Source organism: Rattus rattus, chromosome 6 (assembly GCF_011064425.1).
Source record: "Rattus rattus isolate New Zealand chromosome 6, Rrattus_CSIRO_v1, whole genome shotgun sequence".
NCBI classification, from domain to species: Eukaryota; Metazoa; Chordata; class Mammalia; order Rodentia; family Muridae; genus Rattus; species Rattus rattus.
Window position 1 is genome coordinate 14732628 of NC_046159.1, and position 22026 is coordinate 14754653.

Consider the following 22026-nt stretch of genomic DNA (forward strand, 5'->3'; position numbering starts at 1 on the left):
AGTGGGTGTCAGGTACAAGAAGGAGAGAGGCAGCAAGACAGACTGCCGCTGGGAATGTTCTCAGCGGCAGAGTGCTTACCTAGCATGTGCAAGGCCCTGGGTTTGATTCCCTAGCACTTGAACCACAGAGAACACAAAACCCAAACAAAATCAAACCATTCCTCTCTCCCAGCCTATGGTATTCCTGGAACTCATCAAAGGGTTGCTCTGTAGACAACACGTTTAGGTATCTAGGCTCACCATATATTTTACATTCCAAAGTTACTGCTAAAAGAAGGCAAGAAACATACATACAGATACATGATTATATAGTATGTATATACGATTACTAATGACACAACTTCGAGGGAAACAAAGATGTGTCTTGGGTCACTGTTCCTGTGATGAAACCCCATGACCAAAAGCAAGTTGGGCAGGGAAGGGCTTTTTGCCTTACACTTCCACTGTTCATCACTGAGGGTACACACTCAAAACCAGACAGGAACCTGAAGGCAGGAACTGATACAGGGACCATAAGAGAATGCTGCTTACTGCTTTGTTCTTCATGACTTGCTTTCTCATAGAACACAGGAACCGGGTTATTACTGTGGAGTAAGTGAGCTGAGCGCTCTCACATCAACCATCAATCCAGAAAACGCACGTCAGGCTCGCCTACAGGTTAAGCTGGTGGGAGCATTTCCTCAGTTCCCTCTTTGAAAATGACTCTGTGTCAAGCTGACATAAAAGTAGTCAGCAAAGGAAGAAATATAAAATGATGCCCTTGGAGTGTAATAGGTTTTTTGTGCGTGGGGGTTGTCTTTTGTTGTTGTTGTTACTTGTTTTTGTTTTGAATATCAGGTTCTACTGTAGTCTAGATTGTCCTTGAACTCAGTGCTTAGCCCAAGACGTCCTTGAATTCACAGTGATCTTCCTGCTTAGTCTTCCAATCACTGAGACTAGAAATGTGCACCCACCAGACTTCATTATCATTTGCTTTTAACACCAGCCAACATGTATGTACCGTGCCTGGATGTAAAAGAAGAGGGAAGGCCAGCTTCAATTGCCCTTCACTGTGGTAAAGACCCTGCAGTCAGCGCTGTTTGCCCCTGAATACAGATACGCACATCACAGGGAAGCAAAGGTTCTTGGAGGCGCAGTGGAACTCTGGTTTGCAAAGCAAGGAGGGGAGGGAGGGAGGGAAACCTTGGGAGCTTACTGGCTAGAACAACAAGATGCCCTCCATGTGCTGGGTGTGGTGGCACCTGTCTGTTATCCTACCATTTGGGGAGAGACTAGAACATCAGAAAACCAAGATCATACTCAGCTACATACTGAGTTCAAGACCAACAGCCTGGGTTACATAAAACCCTATCTCAGTTACCCCTCCACAATCCCCCATCCCATCTGCCCTCTCCTCCTCCCCTTTGCCTCTATGAGGGTGCTCCCCCACCCATTCACTCCCACCCCACTGCTCCAGTATCCCCCTACACTGGGGCATCAAACCTCCACAGGACCAAGGGCCTCCCCTCCCATTGCTGACAGCCAAAGCCATTCTCTGCTACCTCTGTATCTGGAGCCGTGGATCCCTCCACGTACGCTCCTTGGTTGGTGGTCTAGACCCTGGGAGCTCTGGGTGGTTTGGCCAACGTTCTTCCTGTGGGGTTGCAGTCCCCTCCCTTCCTCCAGTCCTTCCGCCAGCTCCCCCACTGGGGTCCCTGAGCTCAGTCTGATGGTTGGCTCCAAGCATCCACATCTTCATTGGTCAGGTGCTGGCAGACTCTCCCAAAGAACAGCCACACCAGGTTCCTGTCAGCAAGCGCCTCTTGGCAACAGCAATTGTGTCAGCTTGGTGTCTGCAGACAGGATGGACCCCCAGGTGGGGCAGTCCCCAGACGACCCTTCCTTAAGTCTATACTCCATTTTTGTCCCTGTCTTTCCTTTGGACAGGAACATTTGAGATGGGTGGGTGGCCCCATCCCTCGATCAGGGGCCATCCTTATCTACTGGAGGTGGCCTCTACAGGTTCTGTCTCCTCCATCACAGTGCATTTTGGCTAAAGTCATCCCTGTTGGGTCCTTGGAGCCTCTCACTTCCCTGGCCTCTGGGACCCTCCATTAGCTATCCCCAGTTTCTCATCCCCCACTGCTACATATTTTTATTTGATTTCCTGACCCTCTGTACCTCTCTTCTGTCCCCTCCAAAACCTGATCCTTCTCCCCTTTCCCCTCCCCCTCCTCTCTCCACGTCCCTTAGTCATCCTGTCCCCTCTGTGCAGGACTGAAGCTCCCTCCTCCCTCCACGTCCCCTAGTCATCCTGTCCCCCTCTGTGCAGGACTGAAGCTCCCACACCCGGGTCTTCCTTTCTCCTAAGCTCCATATGGTCTGTGGGTTGTATCATGGTCATTCTATTCTGGAAGGGGGATATCATTTGAGATGTAAAAGAATAGAATGATTAATTTAAAAAAAATAAAAGAAAAAATAATTCACTGTTCTTCCATAAAATATGACTTTAAAGTAAAAATAATTCATTTTTAGAACAGCTATGGTTTGAATATGAAATTTACTCCATAAGTCATATGTTTACGGCTCGTTCCATCATACGGTTCTATTCTGTGGTGTTCTGTACACTGAAGGATATGGCATCTAGCTGGGGAAAGCAAGTCACTGTCCTTGTGGACAGAAACTGTCTTGGCCCACTTTCTGCTCTTCCTGGGTAGCACGAGGCAAACAGTCTCATCTTTATTTTCCTGATGTGATGTCTTATGGCTCCTCATCTGAAATACAAAAACAAACCATTCCTCCCTTGGCAGGGGCCGGGGGTACCTACCTCAAGAAACAAAGCAAATGAGTAGAGTTAGAGCACAGAGTTGACGGCAGTAGGGGAAGTGGGAGATCACTCTTCAAGGGCATTCCTGACTTACTTCCGCCAGGCTCCTCTCTTAGGCTCCACCTCTTTCCACAGGACCCTAATCAGGGGACTGGGCCTTTCGTATTTATGGGCCTTTGAGGGACATTAGCTTCAAACTAGTTCTGAGGGTCAGGGAAATAAAAATTGCTTACCAAAAATCAAGGCTAGAAACGTCCTTCCAGGGCTCTCTGACAACTCCAGGTCCTTTCTTCATCTCCATCCCAACCTGGACTGGCCAGATATGACCTGGGATCCTAACTGAGAGACAGCATAGTGGTGTTTTGATACATCACTCGGCTTCTCGGGGTCCCTTGGGAAAGACTCCAGGAGCCCTCAGCAGCTTCTCACACCAGAGCCTTCATCCATGTGCCATGAATGCTCAGAGGAGAAGCTGACACAAACTCCCAGGCTGCAGAACCCCAGCCAGCTGTGAGCAAAGTGGAGCAGGGCCTGACCTGTGTCAGCGTTCGGCTGCCTCTTCCTCCAAGTCTCATGGGAACTTTTCTGATGGCCAACTCCACCCTGAAGGAGATAGGAGGAAACCACCTCACCCCCTACACACACAGCAACAAGTCAGACTAGGAGGGCCTTCGCTGTAAGCTCTGGCCTGCCCTGATCTCTTAGAGAGCTGGCTACTCCAACTTTCTTCCCTGTGCTAGGAAATGAGACGGCAGGAGAGGTCAGCCTCAGGCTGAGCAGAGCGCCATTTCAGACACTCACTAAGCAAAGTAAAGTTAGAGGTGGCACCTGATTCCCACGCTGGCCACACAACTCTGTGGACAATTAGCCTGTCTTTGAAGGTTTATGAGCAGGTCTCTGTGCACAGAGCTGGGTTCCAAATACTCCAGAAACATGAGGAGAGACAGTGATAGTGGTGGCCTTGAAAATGCCTCCTGCCAGTCTAGGTGAAAAATCTGAGTGCCAGCTTTCTGCCCATTGAAAAGGACTCCAGGAGCCTTCTAGTTCTGAGGGTAAATGGGCCTCATGGAGCCACAGTGCATATCAAAATACCGTGTGGGAATAAGACTAAGCAGTGTGAAAAAGCAAAAATAGCATGAAACACTATGGGGAAAAAGTCAATGAATCAGAACTCAGTCGGGAACGAAAGCCTCAACTATGGACAGCTGAGCACACAAAGCAGACGCGACACTGAGACACCTGGGGAGCGCTCAGTCAGGCTGCCGTGGCTTTCACCCTGGCAGGCTCTAGAACCGCCTCAGGGTATCTAGTAGGTTTCTGAGCTACAGAACATCTGTTGTAAATTGTACATCCCAGGACATTGCTCTAGAAATGGCTGAAATCCAGTCATGAGAAAACAATGACCAGACCACTTTCACCAGGGAGCTCAGCAGAGGTAAAATGGTGGCCCCTCCCAGCATGCGCTGCAGCTCCCCAAAGCTCTCTCAGCCCACCTTACCGCCTCCCATGTGAGGAATGAAAGCATTACCCCCAACAAGGGGGGCAGAACACAGCCAAAAGCCTGAGTACTTCGCCATTAAGATACTCAGTCATTGGGAACATACTAGACACGGTAGGGAAGGGTAATGATGCCTGTCACCTCGGCAGGAAGGGACACAGAGGCAGGAAGCAGCCACAAGCTCAGGCCAGCTAGAAGTACATGGACCCTGTTTTTAACCCCCAACACCCACGAAAACAAATTACTAGGCATTACTATTTTTCCCTGTGTCTTATTTAAATCTTTTTCTCTTCCCTGTAGTTCAAATATTCATGCTATTCAACTATCTTATGCCCTACATTTAATTTGGGTTCTAAGAACATTATAAATTAATATCTGATTAAGAACCGGGACTGTTAGAGCCTGGTGTGGTGGCTCAGTGGGTAAAGGTGCTTGTCATGCAAGCCTAGTTAATCCCCAGAATCCATGTAAAGGTGGAAAGAGAGAACCAACCACAGAGTGGTCTTCTGATCTCCAAGCATGCACTGTGGCCAGCCTGCTCACCCAGAACACATCACATGCACATCACAACTAATAAAAAAGAAAATTAAAATTAAAAAACAAGATTAGAATCAGATCAAGTTTAGCTGCTACACAATAAATTAATCAGATTCACTTTAATTTTATAAAAACACCAAGGCTATTCTGACACCTGACAGACTCTCTGGATTTTGAGGACACAGTGAGGAGCACAGTGAGAAGTACAGTGAGGAGTACAGTGAGGAGCACAGTGAGGAGTACAGGGAGGAGCACAGGGAGGAGCACAGTGAGGAGCACAGTGAGGAGCACAGGGAGGAGCACAGTGAGGAGTACAGGGAGGAGCACAGTGAGGAGTACAGAGAGGAGTACAGGGAGGAGCACAGTGAGGAGCAGTGAGGAGTACAGTGAGGAGTACAGGGAGGAGCACAGTGAGGAGCACAGGGAGGAGCACAGTGAGGAGTACAGGGAGGAGCACAGTAAGGAGCACAGGGAGGAGTACAGGGAGGAGCACAGTGAGGAGTACAGGGAGGAGTACAGGGAGGAGCACAGGGAGGAGCACAGTGAGGAACACAGTGAGGAGCACAGGGAGGAGTACAGTGAGGAGCACAGTGAGGAGCACAGGGAGGAGTACAGTGAGGAGCACAGTGAGGAGCACAGGGAGGAGAGAGGGGAGGAGCACAGTGGGGAGCACAGTGGGGAGCACAGTGAGGAGTACAGGGAGGAGCACAGGAGGAGCACAGTGAGGAGCACAGGGGAGGAGTATAGGGAGGAGCACAGTGGGGAGCACAGTGAGGGAGCACAGGGAGGGGAGTAGGGGGAGGAGCACAGTGAGCAGTACAGGGAGGAGCACAGTGGGGAGTACAGTGAGGGGAGCACAATGAGGAGCACAGGGAGGAGACAGGGAGGAGCACAGTGAGGAGCACAGGGAGGAGCACAGGGAGGAGTACAGGGAGGAGCACAGGGAGGAGCACAGTGAGGAGCACAGGGAGGAGCACAGGGAGGAGCACAGGGAGGAGCACAGGGAGGAGCACAGTGAGGAGCACAGTGAGGAGCACAGGGAGGAGCACAGTGAGGAGCACAGTGAGGAGCACAGGAGGAGCACAGGGAGGAGCACAGGGAGGAGCACAGGGAGGAGCACAGGGAGGAGCACAGTGAGGAGTACAGGGAGGAGCACAGTGAGGAGTACAGAGAGGAGTACAGTGAGGAGTACAGGGAGGAGCACAGTGAGGAGCACAGTGAGGAGCACAGGGAGGAGGACAGGGAGGAGCACAATGAGGAGCACAGGGAGGAGTACAGGGAGGAGCACAGTGAGGAGTACAGTGAGGAGCACAGGGAGGAGCAGTGAGGAGTACAGGGAGGAGCACAGTGAGGAGTACACAGTGAGGAGCACAGTGAGGAGCACAGTGAGGAGCACAGTGAGGAGCACAGTGAGGAGCACAGGGAGGAGCACAGGGAGGAGCACAGTGAGGAGCACAGTGAGGAGCACAGTGAGGAGCACAGTGAGGAGTACAGTGAGGAGCACAGGGAGGAGTACAGGGAGGAGCACAGGGAGGAGCACAGGGAGGAGCACAGGGAGGAGCACAGTGAGGAGTACAGGGAGGAGTACAGGGAGGAGCACAGTGAGGGCACAGGGAGGAAGGTGGAGGCTGCAGACTCGCAGCCCTGTCAGCCCTGAGACCCAGCTCTAATCTTCAGGCCTGCCCCTGCACTCATTGCCTCTCTTCCTTCCTCAGGCCTTTCTTCCACAGAACTCCTGTGATGGGCAGCAGCTCTTTCCCCAGCTTCATGCCCTACAGACGTGGCCTCTGTAGTGCCCCTGGCACATCAGTGGGGCTCAGAGGGTCTCTGCATGAGAGAATGACTGCCTCTGGAGGGTGGGAGCAAATGTCGGTGCAAGCCTTGTTATGGAGGCCAAGGTCTGCAGGCTGACAGAAGCCTGGGCTCTGCGTGGAAAAGCAGGTGCTAACAGGAAGCACCTTCATGAGTGGGTGAAGGCAGTCTTCAATTTCCAGTGACCCACAAAAGGGGCGTGGGACGGGAAGAACACAAAGATGGTGTTCTGGCAGGACAGGAAGACAGTGCAGACCTCCTTGGTGTGATGGCGCTGCTGGGTGGAACCGTAGCTTATGTGTACAAGCACAAATCAGAGAGCCTGAGCAGTCTCACAAGGCGCCAAGGAGAACTTAACTTTCTCCACAGTGTCACTGCAGTAGCTAGACTACACTTTTAATTCAAAAAAATCTGAGCAAAATAAAAATAACTCTTGATGCAAAGTTCCTTACAGAATTCCCAGGAATTCAACTGTCCCAACTTCAGTTCTCATGGGAACGTCCATGTGGGTCAAACACATCTAGGCCATCATCCGGGCCAGGCGAAGGCTGGAGGACCTGCGCCTGAGGGGCAGGTGCCGGCTAGTGGCGCTCCCGCTCAGGCCTCATGCTGAAGGGCTCCAGGCGCTCAGCCTCTGGCAGCATGCTGTTGAGCCTCTCCATGAGTGGCACCGTCTGGTCTATGCCCATCTGGATACGGCGCAGGATGGCCGACATCTCGTTCACCTTCTGGATCTGCTCGGCGTACTTGGCGTATCTTTTCTGGCGCTCCTGCATGAAGCAAAAGAGGGTTTCCACGGACAGATCCATCTGCAGGAAGTAAGCAGAGGCAAAGGCATTATGCTCTGCTTCCCACGTCCTCTAGGGCAGAGGCCCTCTGTGTCTCGGGCATTTGCATTACCATTCATGACAGTAGCACAATTCCTGTTATGAAGTAGCAATGAGACAGTTTTATGGTGGGGTCACCGCAACGTGAGGAACTGTGGTAAAGTCCAGCATTAGGTCCCAGCATTAGGAAGGCTGAGAACCACTGGGAGGGCTAGCTGTCCTGCCAGAAGTCAGAGGAAGGTGACTAGTGTCAGAGGCGGTGGCCATCCTGAGGGCTCCTGAGACCTACTCTGGGATACTTGGGAGTGAGTGTGTGCTACTCATTCCCTGCTAAGACTCGAGCTTTCTATGACAGAACCTTGGCACCGTGTCCCTATCCCTGACACTGCGTTTATGTTTGGCTCTGTTGAAGTGAACAGACCCTTGCTGCCATGTCACCACCTACAGTGTCCAGTCCCAGACAATGCTGTCCAGGCTTAGCCTAGAGCTAACCGGCACTGTCCCCAGTCTGAGTGTGCAATGGGCCTTACCACACAGCTCACGCTTCACACATCATGAGAAAATACCCACACCGTAGACGTCTCTGTCATCAAAGGACACACAGCTGTAATCAGAGTTGTAGGAACAACAGAATTACACACAGATATCTAACCCAGGACTCAGGCTACAGTCTTCTCACTCTTCAGTCTTCGTCCCTCCTCCTCCATGAATGATTTTGGCGAAGTTGTGATCGGTCAGGAGAAACTATAGGAAGGCACAGTCCCATGCCAGAGCCCAACATGCCAATGGCACCTGCAGCCCACAAGGGAGACTAGAGCATCATGTCAAACTCTGCACACCGCCTGGAATGCCCTTTTCTCCGCTGTGCACATCTGTCACTGGTAAAGATGAAGGAAGGCACTTCCTGTGTTTTGCACTGCACCCCTCTGCAAGGAGCCTACATCCCCCATGCACCCTTCCCTTTCCACATGCACACACTTTTGAGACTCTCACTCTGCCCCAAGCTTCTAAACGTCACTAGAGCTGCCTGCGTCTCCGTGTCCCTCCTCCCCAGCCTCTCCCTTCCTGCTGCACGCTGGAGCCCAGGGTGTCTGACCAGGGAGAGCCTCAGAAAACGTTTTGACAAAAACAAGAGATCAAAGCCAGGGCCAAGGAGAGCCAATCCTACTTTTATGCAGTGAAAATGGGGGTGGAGGAGTGGAGGGGGAGGATGGATGGACAGACAGCATTAGTATTTCTTCAGCTGGTCTTCAAAGCTCAGAGGTAAAGAGGACCTGGGAGCAGGGTCAGAACAAAACCACAGTCCCCTGAGTTGGGACTCGGTGAGGAAGTGATGTCTTCAGAGGGGCTGCACTACGCAGCCCAGGGCCTGCCCAGATGCCCCCAAACCAAGTCCCTTGGGAGAGGCAGCAGCATTGGGAAGATAGAGCCAGCACCGCTTACTCAACTGCTCAGACTCCGGAATCTTCTGCAGTTACCTACCTTGCAGGGAGACCTCCTGCTCTCCATCCTTGCCTCAACCACGGGGGACGGACAGACACATGAAGTCAGACATAGGACCTTACCTGAACTGACCTCAAAGGCTCCCGTGAGCCACGGCTAAGGAGCTCGGCAATCAACTCACCGACCCTGACCTGCAGCTCAGTGGTTTTCCAACCATCTCGTGGAGAGTTTGTTCAGAGGCACGCGCTGCCCTGTGTGCCCCGTGTCCAGCTGGGCACGTAGATTCTGCCTATGCAGTGCGGCTGCTGGGGTGGACAGTGCACACGCCATTCCACGGACATGCCATGTGCCATGCTGGCCCCCACAGAGACACTCCAAAGCCACACCGCTCACTGCGCACATTAGCGCGACTTTCCACCGTCCGCCTACATGACTTTACTGTTCCAGGAAACACAGGCAGACTCAGAAAGAGAAAAGCTGCAAGGAACTGCAACTTCCACAAGAAGTCCCGACTATTTAAACAAACAATTTGATTTTCCAATAAACAGTGAACTACTGTTTATTCTCCACAACTTGATTTTAAAACCCTTGCCCTGATGTGTCCCGTGCCTGTGTTCTAGTCTGTTATGGTGGATGTGTCAGTCAGGGCAGCCTCTGGGGAACTTTCCTCAGTCGTCAACTGGTAGTGAGCTGCTCATCATCGCTCAGTCCCTTCCTCTTCTGCTGCAGCTCAGGGAGAGCACATAAGTCATGCCCACGGGGGTACCTGGGAAGAGCAGTGCCTGCCCGGGAGAGAAGCAATCTCTCATTCTCTGTGAGTCTCTGCAATGTCAGGGTCTCTGCAATACCAGCACAGTAAAAAGGTGACGCTGGTGTCCTCAAGAGCTCAGTTAACCCTCACGTCAAACCTTGTCCTCCACTCCACCTACTGTCTCTGGTAGCAGGAAGTTTCGAAGGACCTCCATACACACACCATGGTATATGTGTACCCTACACATACATAAAATAGGAAAGAAAAAGGTAATTACATACCTAAATATTCACAACACATATATTTAATAGATTTATATCCAGAAAACCAATTTGTATTGGCAGTTGATGTTGAAAATTCATCAGGTCCCATCAGGACAGCAGGGACGTCTGCATAGACACATGAGAGCGCTCCTGTGACCTGGATGAGCCACAGCGAAGCCCGGGCAGAGCGGCCCTGGAGGAGGGGACAGAGCTGGAGATGCCACACTTGACTCCAGGATGAACTATGAAGCTGCAGACGTCAAAACGGACACATCAGCCAACGGACAAAACGGAGCCCAGAAATCAGCCATGTGTTTACAGCACCAAGAACACACATTAAAATAGAGTAGACAGCCTAGATGGTCTTCCAGGGATGACTGGTACAGTGCCGGACAGACAGACACACCGAGGAGTCTGTTTGGCCGTGAGAATGAATAAAAGAATGGACCCGGGTCATCTGCAAGGAGACAGAACCGGAGACTGTCATCTTAGGCAAAACAAGCCAGGCCCAAATCACATGTTTAGTCACATACATAGCACCTACATGCCTTTCTTTGTCTTATCACTATAAACACTTCACAGTGCTGTCACCAAACCGAAATACGGCATTTGGGGTAACCTAAAGCTGCGTCCCCAGACCACAGTCGTGAATATCTGGCTTCAGAATTAACTCTTCTCTGAGGTGAGGGCATTGTTTTTACATGATCATAAAATAAATCTAGAAGGACTGTGACTCTGCTTTGCTAAACATCAAGTGACTGTGTTCTTTGTCGTGACCTTCCGACCTGTGAGATCTTACAGCCCACCTCCCTCCCAAGTTTCCTGACAGAACCATCTCACACCACCAAAGGAACCCACAAGCAGTTACCACAAGTCCTTCCTGTTCTTTATCTGTTACCAGTTTATAGTACACCAAGGATGGCCCCCACACCCCACGCTGAACCCATGCTCCGGCTCTGGCCCCCAGTCTCTTTAATCACCATTTTCAGCTGTGAATTTAAGCCACTCCTATAAACAGTGGTCAGACCCAACATGATAACATTAAAACTGTGTGAGTACACACAAGTGCACAGTTTTAGAAGCATTTTAGCAGTGCTAGGGATAAATCCCAGGGCCACATACATGCTAGGCAAGCCTGAGCTATTTCCTTGACCCATTGTAAGAAAGACAGTTTGAAAAGACACTGAGCACAAGGCACGCACCTTTAATCCCACACTGGAGAGGCAGAGGCAGACAGGTGTCTGAGTTCAAAGCCAGCCAGGGACATAGTGACACCCCAAAACAAAAACAGACTTCTTTTTTTTTACAATACTTAAATAAAAAGGAAATATGAGCTGGATATAGTATTATACATCTATAGTCTAGCACCAAAAAGACAGGAAGACTGGCCAAGTTTAGGAGACTGAGGTCAGCCTGTGTATCATAGCAAGACCTTATCACAAAACAAAATTAGACAAAACTTAAAAAAAAAAACCCACTCATGGACTTAATTAATTTCATTTCAATAAAAAAAAATTTAACAATTAAAAAAGAAAATATGTAAAAATTGATGATTCTTCTCATCATTTAAAAGTAATGTTTTAAAAAGTAACGTTCTTCTTTTAATGTGATGTCTATGTTAACTTAAGCCTCAAGATCAACTTTGATTTGGTCTCGATAGATAGTCACCTTTCTCTGCACATAATTCCTGCTTCCCAAGGAGACAACATTAGGGATATGGCATTCGGGAGCAATAGGCCCATGGGGTACAAGGCAGGCTGACAAATGGCTGCTGCTGTCTTCCTAGTTCCACCTCCATCCCAGCTCTGTTCCCTCTCTGGATAGACAATGCAACAGCATGCTCTCTTCCTCAAGAGCTAAGTGGGGAAACGCCAATCACTCAAAGACCTGTGAGGTCAGCAACAGTCTACTGGGACCTGGCCATGACCGGATTTATCTATTTGGCGATGGGCAGACTCTCCCCACAAAACAGCTTTTACCTCAGAGTTTGTTCTGGAGCCAAACATAAGTGACAATGTCCTAAGAATGGATTCAGGTTATGCCAAATGCCACGCTCTACTTGTAATCATCTAATAAAGTTATGGAGTTTTTATAGTTAACGGCAACAGAAAGTTCTAAGTCAAGACACTTCTTAAATACATTGGTGGAAACGTCAGTGAGGTGAGGAAACTTCTGCCGTAAGTCTCAGATGGTCTCTGACTGACATTCTTAGCATCCAGGCTCGTAGAAGATAGTGGTCTGTCAAGATAATGCCACAAAGTAACAGAAATTCAAAGTCATAGATTTAAATCCTGCAATTTGTATGGCTTCCAGAAATCAGTCTCAGCGTCTACTTTCTAAAATGAGGAATGAAGCACCTGTCTCATATCTCCGGTAGTGATATTAAGATATAAATGAGGGATGGAGAGAGAGCTCAGTGGTTAAGAGTATGTTGATCTTCCAGAAGACCTGAGTTTGATTCCCAGCACTGATGTCAGGCTTACAACCACCTTTAACTCCAGCCCAAGATGATCCAATGCCCCTGGCCTCAGAGGGCACCCATGCTCACGTGTACATTCCACTCATAGGTATACACACACATTCATAATGAAACCTTTGAAAAGATGCAAATGAGGTGATATATGCAAATGTGACTTGTACACATAATTATAAACTACAAGATCATATTATTCCAAGTCTTACTGAATGGAGATTTGTTCTTCATAACACTCAAAATCAAATTCCCAAATTATATGGCTACATTCAAAGAAAACTGCTTTAACGTTGCCCTTCAACACATCTGCTTAACACTGCAGTTAGCAAAGCTACAGGAGTAGCACTAGCGTGGTGTGCTAGTCTAGAGTGTGGTACAGCCTACTCTCCCCCAAAGAAGACAGAGCCAGCCACAAACCCACGAGGAGATGTCAATGTCTCTAGTCATTTGGGAAAGGAACATCAAGCCATAACAGCAGGTGCCAGCAACGGTGTGGAGAATGCGGTAATAAATAGCACTTCAGTGACCCATTTGACAATTTCTCAAAAAGTTAAGCAGAGGGTTATCACTGGCCAGCAGTTTAACATCCAGGAAAATACATGAGGAGATCAAAATGTGTACAACCTTATACATCAGTGTTCACAGCACCATTCTTCACAGTAGACAGACCCAGGAATAACCCAAATGTCCATCAGTGTAGAAGGGGTGCAAATGTGGTATACTCATAGGCCAGAATACCCTTTGGGCACCAAGTCCAATGAAATGCTGACAGAAACTATGGCTGACTTGGATAAACCTCAGACGTGTTGAAGGAAACATGACACAAATCATAGGATTACATATCATAGGATTATTTTCATAAGTAAAGCCCCACATGGGCAATATATAAAGACAGACAGTAGACCTAAGCCTACCATGGTAGGGAGTGAGAGTGGGGAGTGACACTATGTACACATTTCTAGGATAGGGCAAGTGTTCTAGAATTGGTTGTGTTAGTTACACAATCCTTGACCTACAGTAGAGAGCACCGAACTGTATCCTATAAAATGGGTAAGCTAGGAGACTTAGGTCTCAGACTTAATAGACAAACCCGATACCTGAGCTTCCTCCCACACCTGTAATAGCACTAAGCACAGGCTGTTCTTAATCTGACCTGGAATGGGATCTGTCCTGGCACTGGACCCCAGGTTGCCACTTGCAGAGGATTAGAGTTCAGAATGATGAAACCCATTGGCCATCCTGAACTAAACACTGTCCAGTGGCCCTCAAACAAACCACTGTGGCCAAGTAAAACATGACAAACCAAGGAAGGTGGGAGGGAGCACAGGCCACAGAGCAACTATCCAAAAGAGAAGCTGGATGCTCAGTCCCATGCTTTACTGTGACAATACCAAGGGACAATGAAGGGCACAAAGCATCTCTCTCTCAGGGCCCCTTCTTTCTTGTTCTGAAATTGGCTGGTACCACCCGCATTCTTCTTTTGTTTTTTAATAAGAACAAGTGTCCTTAAGGAGGACACTGAGATGTATGTGTACACAGTGAAAGGGTATAAGGAGGACACTTTGATATACATGTATACAGTGAAAGGACATAAGGACACTGAGATGTGCGTGTACACAGTGAAAGGACATAAGGAGGACACTGAGATGTGTGTGTACACAGTGAAAGGACATAAGGAGGACACTGAGATGTGCGTGTACACAGTGAAAGGACATAAGGAGGACACTGAGATGTGCGTGTACACAGTGAAAGGACATAAGGAGGACACTGAGATGTGCGTGTACACAGTGAAAGGACATAAGGAGGACACTGAGATGTGTGTGTACACAGTGAAAGGACATAAGGAGGACACTGAGATGTGCGTGTACACAGTGAAAGGACATAAGGAGGACACTGAGATGTGCGTGTACACAGTGAAAGGACATAAGGAGGACACTGAGATGTGCATGTACACAGTGAAAGGACATAAGGAGGACACTGAGATGTGCATGTACACAGTGAAAGGACATAAGGAGGACACTGAGATGTGCGTGTACACAGTGAAAGGACATAAGGAGGACACTGAGATGTGCGTGTATACAGTGAAAGGACATAAGGAGGACACTGAGATGTGCGTGTACACAGTGAAAGGACATAAGGAGGACACTGAGATGTGCGTGTATACAGTGAAAGGACATAAGGACACTGAGATGTGCGTGTACACAGTGAAAGGACATAAGGAGGACACTGAGATGTGCGTGTACACAGTGAAAGGACATAAGGAGGACACTGAGATGTGCGTGTACACAGTGAAAGGACATAAGGAGGACACTGAGATGTGCGTGTACACAGTGAAAGGACATAAGGAGGACACTGAGATGTGCGTGTATACAGTGAAAGGACATAAGGAGGACACTGAGATGTGCGTGTACACAGTGAAAGGACATAAGGAGGACACTGAGATGTGCGTGTACACAGTGAAAGGACATAAGGAGGACACTGAGATGTGCATGTACACAGTGAAAGGACATAAGGACACTGAGATGTGCGTGTACACAGTGAAAGGACATAAGGACACTGAGATGTGCGTGTACACAGTGAAAGGACATAAGGAGGACACTGAGATGTGCGTGTACACAGTGAAAGGACATAAGGAGGACACTGAGATGTGCGTGTACACAGTGAAAGGACATAAGGAGGACACTGAGATGTGCGTGTACACAGTGAAAGGACATAAGGAGGACACTGAGATGTGCGTGTACACAGTGAAAGGACATAAGGAGGACACTGAGATGTGCGTGTACACAGTGAAAGGACATAAGGAGGACACTGAGATGTGCGTGTACACAGTGAAAGGACATAAGGAGGACACTGAGTTGTGCGTGTACACAGTGAAAGGACATAAAGGACACTGAGATGTGCGTGCTGCGTGTACACAGTGAAAGGACATAAGGAGGACACTGAGATGTGCGTGTACACAGTGAAAGGACATAAAGAGGACACTGAGATGCGCATGTACACAGTGAAAGGACATAAGGACACTGAGATGTGCGTGTACACAGTGAAAGGACATAAGGACACTGAGATGTGCGTGTACACAGTGAAAGGACATAAGGAGGACACTGAGATGTGCGTGTACACAGTGAAAGGACATAAGGAGGACACTGAGATGTGCGTGTACACAGTGAAAGGACATAAGGAGGACACTGAGATGTGCGTGTACACAGTGAAAGGACATAAGGAGGACACTGAGATGTGCGTGTATACAGTGAAAGGACATAAGGAGGACACTGAGATGTGCGTGTACACAGTGAAAGGACATAAGGAGGACACTGAGATGTGCGTGTATACAGTGAAAGGACATAAGGACACTGAGATGTGCGTGTATACAGTGAAAGGACATAAGGAGGACACTGAGATGTGCGTGTACACAGTGAAAGGACATAAGGAGGACACTGAGATGTGCGTGTACACAGTGAAAGGGTGTTTGCACAGGCTATCTCTCTTATGCTCCTGACTGGAGGCACCTTCACACGGTCTCCATCCTACACCCTGGTGATTAGGTTTCCTTATGGCAGCGTCTACCTGTTAGCTGTCTCCACTTCAGAGAACATGGCCCTGCTGTCACACAATGCCAGCTCATTCTGGCCACCACCACTCTTTATTATTCCTGTCACACTGCCACTTTTTCATGTCTAATGGGATTCAGACCACCAAAAGGCTGGAGTAGGCCACACTGAGCCCAGATCTTTTCGGGGTCAGTAGGTGTTCTCTGGCCTTCTGGTCCACCTTGAGATCACCCCTTCCATTCCCACAGAAGGCTCGGCGTTCTCTTTTCTGGATGAGTCTCTTGCACAGGGACAGTGGGTGGAGGTTCTCATCAATTGTATCACAGGCTGAACGGCGTGTGTTACCACATACGGATATTCTGAAGTGACTTTGTTTCCCCAAGGAAAGTTCTGAGACCATCGTTCTAAAGAGGCTACAACAACAGCTTTTAGAACAAGCTGCAGCCACTCATTCTCACACACAGACTTTTACTCTGGAAATTAGAGAACAAAATCCACTCCAGCAAATCACAGTTGATTTACAGAAAACAAAAATACAGTGTTGGGACTGCTTCTTTTGGTAATCCACAAAGTGACTTGGAAGGTGGAGCCTCATATACAATATTCTCTGGTTCACTCATTATATTAACAGATGTGACGAGACGACTTGCAAGTTACAGCTGTGTCCCCTGAGTATCCACTAAACGGCAGATACTGCTGTACAATTTACATGCCTTACCTTTATGTCCCAGGACAGTCCTCAAGGGAGCTACCACTCTCCTGCTAAAGACGGAAACTGGGATCTGAAGACTGAATGTGCCCAAGATTACCAGCCAGTTCCAGCAAAGCAGACCCGCAGATTCATCCGCTGAACTTTTGCTACTCTTTTCTACAGACCCCATTAATTCAAATGTCAGAGCAAGTGTGATGCCTTTTCAAAACACATAATGAATGAATCAAAACACCAATCTTTAGTGCTTTCAAGCAAGAAAACACTTGATTTCTAACATAAATACTCGCATTTACTTTTTCAAAAACAAAAGTAATACATTACCAGATCTAACATGGATACTCACAAAGCAAATCTGAGCGGACACTGCAGGGGCTGGCGTCTCTTCACACACTGCACACTCTGACAGCACCACCTGACCTCACAGGGAGCTCATGACAAAGCAGGGAAAACTGAGAGCCCTGGGGGCTGTCCTCTTATAGAGGACGCCTGCTCCAGGGTAGTCGGTACCTCACCTCAAGTCACACAGCTGACACAGAGAGCCAACACCCAACTCCAGACCTCCTGCCCTCAGGAGCTACCACAGCACTGTCCGAGTTAAGTACACAGTTAGCCTGTTGGCCACATTTTCTTTTCCATAATTTGTTCTGCCTTGGCACAAAATATAATTGTATGAGATCTAAAATTAAGTTTCTCAGGACAAAATTTCTAGTTATAAGGGGAACAAAAATCTATTGTTAAAGTCAAAACTCAAAGGCCTCAACAAATGCATCTGTGTGTGTTGGGAAGAGGAAGGCGCTCAGGTGAGCCAGGCTGTAGTTAGAAAGCTGCTGGCTGAGCAGGGCTCTAGCCACTTCCTTCTGCATTACGTAAACCTCCTTGGGCTCCCTATTGCCCTGCCACTTCCTGTTGCGCAAGGACAAACAATGGGCAGACTGTCGCCAATGTTTCCATTAATTACACCACAGGCTGAGTGGCATTGATTACCGCATACTGGACATTTTGAAATGACCCCATGTCCTTTGTTCAAATACTCTACCCAAGCGTGTCAGTAAAGGACCACACTTTACTCACGTCTGAGAAAATGCGAGATGCCAGCAGCTGGGGGTCTGAATGACGTCATCACGCTGTGCCTAGTATTACTTTATGGCTTGCCCAGCTTCTCCTTATGCTGGCTTCCCTTCTAAGCTATGTCTAACTAAGAAGGAAATCTTAAAACTTAAGTAGTCTCCTAAACAAAACCTGGTCAATTCAGCAGATCATGCCCCTCCCCTGGACTGGAGAAGGCTACCAACAGCAGCAAATAAGAGAAAGAAAGAGCAGTCAGGCTGTGTGGGAGCAAGACAGGAGGCTAGACCGGAACTACGGGCTCAGTTGAAGTCAGAGCCTCACACTCACTACAGTTCTCAGCTCCAGGCCTAAGTCTGAGTGAGACCCTGGGGATGGAAGGCTAATACTAAATCCTGGGCCCCAAAAGTCAAAGAAGAAATTGAGGGAGACAGTCAGACAGATGAAGACCTCCAAACATACAGAGCTATCATTTTAGGACTCCTTGTTTCGATGTCCAAGATGAAAGGAAAGTAGTCTGTTCGAGTTAAGTAACATTCTGGTATTTTTACACTGGCAACCTGGATTAGCTAAGTGCTCTGTGATCCCTCTAAGTATGAGCTGCCCCTGTGACCCAGAGAATGACTGCAGATGTGGTTGAGATAAACTCCTCACTAAACTCCTCTGCCATTGGCCTGCAGAATGAACTGAGTTTTCAATCTGAGATGGTGACAGCAGACTAAGGATTTGGTAAGAACACCCCTGCCATCAGCCAGGAGCTACTACATATGAGCTGCACACGAGACTGGATGCTGAGTCCAGAGGCCCACACCATTTCCTACTCACCATAGGTGTAACTATGCACATTCAGTGCATAAATCGATCCAGGAAACATTTTCCAGATTCTAAGGGAGAAACAACCCTTTCCTTCTGAAAAGGGGCATGAGGGTGGTTAGGCTGGTGTCTGAGGGAGGACGAGTGCTGCAGGACGTAGATTAGTCTAGCAGGGCGGGTAGACCAGAAGGCACAGTGTAGGAGTTGAGACCAGCCAACAGTCTAAATTCGGCCAATTGTGGAGACTTCAATTATGACCATTACACATCATATGGAAGGCAGGTGAGCGTCTGACTACAGAGAGTCAAAGTCTCAGAGAAAGCAAAGGGAAAGAAATGCTGAGGTACTCTGGGGTACAGGAAGGAGCCGCCATCATGGAGGACATGTTCCGACTCTGACAGAGTACTGCTCTGCACTCCCTCTCTGTGTTTGAGATAAAGACGTTTTATTCCAGAATGACATTTGTTTTCAGAGCTCCTTAGGGTCCTCTTGTCTGAGCTGCAGTCTGGCTATTACCATACCCTTCCACATCAGCAATTTAGTCCGCCCTCAGACAAGAAAGACGCTCTCCTGACCAGCGTGCAAAGCGGGAGCTGTGGAATCCCACCAAGATGTCAGCCAAGTTTTGGGTCTGTCCCTCGGAGACTGTTTAGGGATTGCGGAGGCCTGGGAAAGGCAGGAAATGCTTTTATAAGGAGTGGTATAGGTCTTCAAGTGTCTTCCCAGCAACAGAGGAGACTTCCGAATGAGCAGGTGGCTGTGACAGTAAAGAGTAGTGAGGAGCAGACTCGTGAGCACTGGCTGGCACTGCCAACGAACCCGGTCACTGTCACGTAAAGAGACTTGCAGGTCTGCTGCTCGGTCCTAGCTAGGTCTTAAGAGCTACTGTTTGGGAAGGCCACCCAGGCCAGTTGGAGATGGCTTCTACATCTCCTTGCTTAGTGTTGGCTCCTCCCCCGGAGTAGAAGGTCTAGGAAGGGTTTTCCTGTTTGCCAGTCCTAATTCCTTGACACCTGCACAGAGCCCTGGCACAGAGCTAATTCTCCCACCTGGGGGTGAGATAAAGGTGCACGGGCGCAGAGCTCTGAGCACTTCTTAGTGTCTGTCCACTTTGACTCTCATTGCTGTGCTAAAACACTGACGGAAACCAACCTGGGGAGCAAAAGGTCTAACTGGCATTCCCATGTCCCAGCCCATCACTGAGTGTTAGCAACTCAAGCAGGGCAGGGACCTGCAGGCAGGAACTGAAGCAGAAACCATCAAGAGTGCTAATTACACCCTTGCTCTCAATGGCTTGGTCAGCCTTTCTCGAACATCCCAACCACCTCACAGGGGTGGTACCACCCAAAGCGGGCTGGGCCCTTCCACATGGATTATTAATCAAAAAAATGCTCCAAAGATCTGCCCAAAGGCCAGTCTGACAGAGGCAAATCCCCAACTGAGATTCCTGCTTTCCAAGTGACTCTAGTTGGTGTCAAGTTGACAAAAACTAATCATCAAATTTGGTGAGAAAAAAAAAAATCTGTGTTTATGATGAAGAGTTTAGGGGTTGGGGATTCAGCTCAGTGGTAGAGCGCTTGCCTAGCATGTGCAAGGCCCTGGGTTCAGTCCCCAGCTCTGGGGGAAAAAAAAAATCTGTGTTTAAGATGAAGAGTTTATAAAATAAAAAAAGAAAGAAAGAAGAAGTGAAGACAGGCCGAGGAAGTATTACTAAGAATCCACCCCTAATGTGCATGTAATTGATTAGTTAATGGGCTGCCATGTGTCCTTCTGACCTTTCGGAGTATAAAACACAGCTGAAGTCGTGTAACTTCAGTGGTTTTGTTCAGTGGTCTTGGCCTTCTTAAAGTGATCTTTAAGGACACAGTTTCACACATAACTCCTGTGCTCACCCACAGTAGGCCTTAAACTCTGTAGTTTGCTGTGTGACTGACCCAGAGTCTCCAGCTTTGCAACACACGTGCTGAGAAGTACAAGTCCTGAGAGGACACAGATGCTCCAACCATGGCCCAAAGTTTAGTATAACCTTGAGCACACCCATTCCCAGGCTCCTGTGGATGCAGTCATGCAATTGAGTTCATCTGGAGTTGTCTGAAGCCGGCAGGTTCAGCCTGTAAGACACTCCTACTAATCTTTGCGATCCGTGGTGTTCTGCCAGGTAGATGCTAGGGAGATCCCAGAGCCACAAGGTGTGAGGAACCTGGAAATCTGAACTGGACAGAAGAGAACCATCTGCTAACACAGAGTTACTTTGAACATGAGTACAAGCCCTACTTCCACAACATCTGAAACGTTACACACGCCAAGTGCATTTACGGCTGCAGCACGGCCTACCCATTCCAATACTACTCTCAAAACAGTTATTTTTCCCTGACAGGATGAGACAGCTTATCAATTTGTAGGATGAAGTAACTGAAGACTCTAGGAAGCCATCCAGTTAACGAGCTCTCGTTGTTTACCACAGGCTGAGCATTATGTTAGACTCTTCTGCAGTGTGCCAGCTTTCTATTACCATAAAAAACAAACCCTGATAGAATCCGCTTAGACGTTTCCACTAGTCTCTAAATTTGCACCACTGTGAACTGTAAGTCAGACAGGGAGCATGGGCCTTTTTGAAACAGCTTGTTTCTTGCAGCAGGCTGGCATATAGGAGCTTGAGGAAGAGGGAAACTCTGTGTCCAAGAAGCTACAGGCTAACACTACGCAGGATGGGGTTTCTTTGAAGGATTTGGCCACTATAAATAACCTGGAGATCTCCTTCCTGGGTGGCTCCACCACCTCCCAACAGTGTGACCCAGGGGACCAAACCTTTACTACATGAACATTTGGGTGACATACAAGATCAAAACTATCATAGGGCCAGTGTCCAAATCTGCTAATGTTCTTTATTGCTTCCCACGAAGAGACTCGGGACAGCAAGATCTTCTCTAAGCCCTATTCCCACATCCACAGACCAAGGGTCCTTACTACTTCCCACCCACTAGCTTTTAGACAACAGGTATTTTCTGGGGCTCCTTACGGGAGGAGGCGACCCTTGAAAGCCTCTAACGCTGCCCAGTCTGTAGAGGGAGAAGACAGGGGCTTTAGAGCCTGGCACGTGTGGCAGCACCAAGAGAGCTGACAGAGCCAGCTGTCCAGGGACACATCTGGGGCAGGCATGCTGTGGGTAAGAACAGCTCTTCACACATGCTTGAAAGTCAGTGTCTGAATATGAAGAGAGTTAAATCTCAGAGCAGGGAGAGCCAAATAACCAGGCTGTGCTCATGTCTGGCCAAAAAACACAACCCTAAATTTCCAACAGTCAAGTAATAAATTTGACTGGGCCCTCCTCCAGGATTTCTGTGTGTTGGCAGGGCAGGGATGGTGGAAAGGAGCAGGGCCAAGGCCCAAGGAAGCACTGCACAGCATGTGTTACGGCCAGAACCACAGTGAGCCCAGTCTCCCATCTACATGTCCTGCCACTCAAGGGACTTGCTGG

General features: G+C 48.6%; 1 protein-coding gene and 1 long non-coding RNA gene across 5 annotated transcripts in view; both read right to left on the reverse strand.

Moving 5' to 3' along the window:
• Positions 1 to 2520: 2520 nt before the first annotated feature.
• On the reverse strand, positions 2521 to 3436 carry LOC116903172. The gene is made up of 2 exons (XR_004388257.1): positions 3343 to 3436; positions 2521 to 3145 (listed from the first exon to the last, which is right to left on the reverse strand). It is a non-coding gene; the product is annotated as an uncharacterized LOC116903172 (long non-coding RNA).
• Positions 3437 to 7028: 3592 nt separating this feature from the next.
• Positions 7029 to 22026, reverse strand: part of Borcs5 (BLOC-1 related complex subunit 5) — an 83556-nt gene continuing 68558 nt past the window's right edge. For all 4 annotated transcript variants that reach the window (XM_032905541.1, XM_032905542.1, XM_032905544.1 and 1 more), the window contains one exon: positions 7029 to 7462. In XM_032905541.1, the coding sequence (XP_032761432.1) occupies positions 7235 to 7462 (228 nt within the window). In that variant the 3' untranslated portion in view covers positions 7029 to 7234. The remainder of the gene's footprint in view (positions 7463 to 22026) is intronic.